Source organism: Vulpes lagopus, chromosome 7, assembly GCF_018345385.1.
Source record: "Vulpes lagopus strain Blue_001 chromosome 7, ASM1834538v1, whole genome shotgun sequence".
Lineage (NCBI taxonomy): Eukaryota > Metazoa > Chordata > Mammalia > Carnivora > Canidae > Vulpes > Vulpes lagopus.
The window spans coordinates 105161152-105163954 of NC_054830.1; the positions used below are offsets into that span (position 1 = coordinate 105161152).

Below are 2803 nucleotides of genomic sequence, written 5' to 3' on the forward strand. Positions count from 1 at the left end.
TGGTCAGACTCCTTTTCTGAGTTTCACTATCCGAAGCCTCTGGCACCGTTGATACTTCACGCCACAGGAGCATGCATGTTCATCATCACCTAGACTCAAGATTATGAGGAGCCTTCAAATCCACTTTATGAGAAGTCCTAGGAGTTTCTCGGGCTCTTTGGTAGCGAGGGAAGGGAAAATGGAATTTAGGAGTTCTAAACTCTGTGCCCCCACTTCTGGGCAGTTTTCATTTGTTTTCTGTATTGGGCTTTTTAAATAAATTTCTGTTCGTACAAAGGGTTCAACTGATTTTCAAGAGTTTGGCCAAGTCTGGGGTGGTGCAAAGAGGTCTGTAAAGGAAGCCAGACTTTGTTCGAAGGCGGAGACCTATCCTGGACTGTGGCAAAAGGAAAAATACCTCTCTTCTCTGATAATAATCTGCCTACTGACCACCTCACATGTTCATTGTGACGTGGAAACACCACCAGGAGCGTGCAGTCATTTCGGGGGAGTCCAGGTTCCTTGAACCCGGAAACCCCGCCTAGCGCCCTGAGCTCCCAGGGCCTGCCCTGCCCTGCCCCTGCCCGCCCACTCCCTCCCTCCACCCAGAAGTGGATGCACTGAGCCGACGCATCGCCCCTGCGTGTCAGTGACTTGAGGCCCACCGAGGAGACCCGCCCACCCACTACCATATGGATCCATCCCTCCCAGAGTCCTGTTACAGCGGCCGGGAGTCGGACCCCACAGGTTTGGATTTCCACTCTGCTGGCCGAGATTCTCTCTCCACTGGCCACCAGTTCAACTCTCTGTGCCAGGAACTGGACCTGGACTCTCTTCATGAAGATCTTTCCCAGTCCATGCCGGGCACCACGACAGAGACTTCAGCGAGCGCCCCTGAATCCTGCCAGACTGCCGAAGCAGAGGATCTCCCAGGGGCTGCACGAAAGGAGCTCAAATCCGAACTCACTAAACTGGAGGAGGAAATTGTAACCCTACGCCACACTCTGGCAGCCAAAGAAAGGCGTTGCACGGATCTCAAAAGGAAGCTGGGCCTCGTAGCCTTGGTGGCACTAAGGCAGAATCCGTCCAAGAGCTGGCACAACGTTCAAGTGTCCGATGTTTACATGAAACAAAAGACGCCAGCTGCCCTGTCCACCATGGGCTCTGCCGTTTGCAGGAAGCTTGGAGACATGAAGAAGTCAGCCACATTCAGATCCTTTGAAGGTCTGATGGGAGTGATCAAATCCAGAGTTGCTGGTGGAAGAGAGCTCAGCAGTGACTGCCTGCCTTCTTCAGCTGGGAGTGGGGACGATCTCCCGGCTTCAGGCAGTAGGGATGACCCACTCCCACTTTCCCGGAGTGGGAATGACCCAATCCAATGAAGTAGACTTGATCAAGTTCTGAGGAGTGGAGATGATCTGGTTGCAGGCAGTGGGCATGATTTGCTGCCCTTTCTGGAGCCAGAATGAGCCCCTTGGTAACCTTGCCTGGCCACCTAACCAGTGCAAGAACCCCCTTTTCTCATCACAATTGCTACCCTGCCCATCAAAAACAAGCAACTAAACCACGCTTGTAAAGTTAATTGAGGAAATGGACAGAGTCCAGTTTTGAGAAAAGTAATTCCCATTTGTACATAGGCATTTGCTTCTGTTGGGGTAGAGAACCCAACATCTTGTACCCAGTTGTTTTACACTAAAGTTGGTAGGTTAAATGTATCACTACACTATCCTTCTGGATAAAACTTCTATTTGCTTGGGCATATATTATAACATGTCACTAACTAAAGGTAGTCCCTCCAATCTAAGAAGGTGATCCTGTTTTGTTGATTCTTGAATGCTTCCCTATTCCTTTGATTTTCCTATAAGCAAAACCAAAAACACAGCAAATGCATTAGGTAAACTGTAAAGGCACTTTTGTGTATCTCAACCCTCCATGGATATCCAAACACAAACTTTGCTTCGATTAAAACAAGATGTTCACCTGTTCTATATGGTTGTTTCTTAGTTTGTAGTGTCCATAAGCCAAAATGGTTTTTCTGTGCTGAAGAACGAAAGACAGACTTGCAGCATACATAAAGTTAAAGTAGCCCAACAGGCAAAGGCTTTGACCTTATACTGCAGAAAACTTTGTGTTAGGGAAAATCTCAGACTGACATCATGGACCAAACCCAAAATATGTTCTATTTTATTTAATAATTCAAGCAAACGAACAGTTTCCCCCAATAAATCTTCAACTCCCTAAGAAAAGTAAAGAACATATCTCTTTTTATTCATCATTGTATTCCCATGCCTAGCTTAGGGTAGATGTTCAAAAAACACTTGAATTAATGAAGGAATTAATATCACCTACTTCAGACATCAAATCTTGGATCAAAGAGGTTATCAACAACATGTTGACAAGTTCCTCCAACTTCTTTTTTTTAAGATTTTATTTATTTATTCATGAGAGAGACAGATTGAGAGAGAGGCAGACACAGGCAGAGGGAGAAGCAGGCTCCATGCAGGGAGCCTTATGTGGCCTCGATCCAGAGTCTCCAGGTTCATGCCCTGGGCTGATGGCAGCACTATGCTGCTGAGCCACCCAGGCTGCCCTCCTCCTACTTTTAAACAAAGCATTTTGCTTCCCTATTCAAAGATAATTTAAGACTACCATATGTCAGGCTCTGAAGGCACAGAAATTAGACATAGTCTATGCTCTCTAGAAACAAATTTTCAAATCACTATGACTCTGCATTGGGCACTACAATAGAGAAAGTCTATGAAGAAAGTAGTTTTAACTCTGCCTTGATAGGTCAGAAAGGAATTCAGAGAGGCAGAAAGTCAGA

General features: G+C 46.4%; 1 protein-coding gene across 1 annotated transcript; it reads left to right on the top strand.

Moving 5' to 3' along the window:
• Positions 1-671: 671 nt before the first annotated feature.
• On the top strand, positions 672-1361 carry TPD52L3 (TPD52 like 3). The gene has a single exon (XM_041762476.1). The coding sequence runs from the start codon at positions 672-674 to the stop codon at positions 1359-1361; it is 690 nt and encodes a 229-aa protein (XP_041618410.1).
• The last annotated feature ends 1442 nt before the right edge of the window (positions 1362-2803 follow it).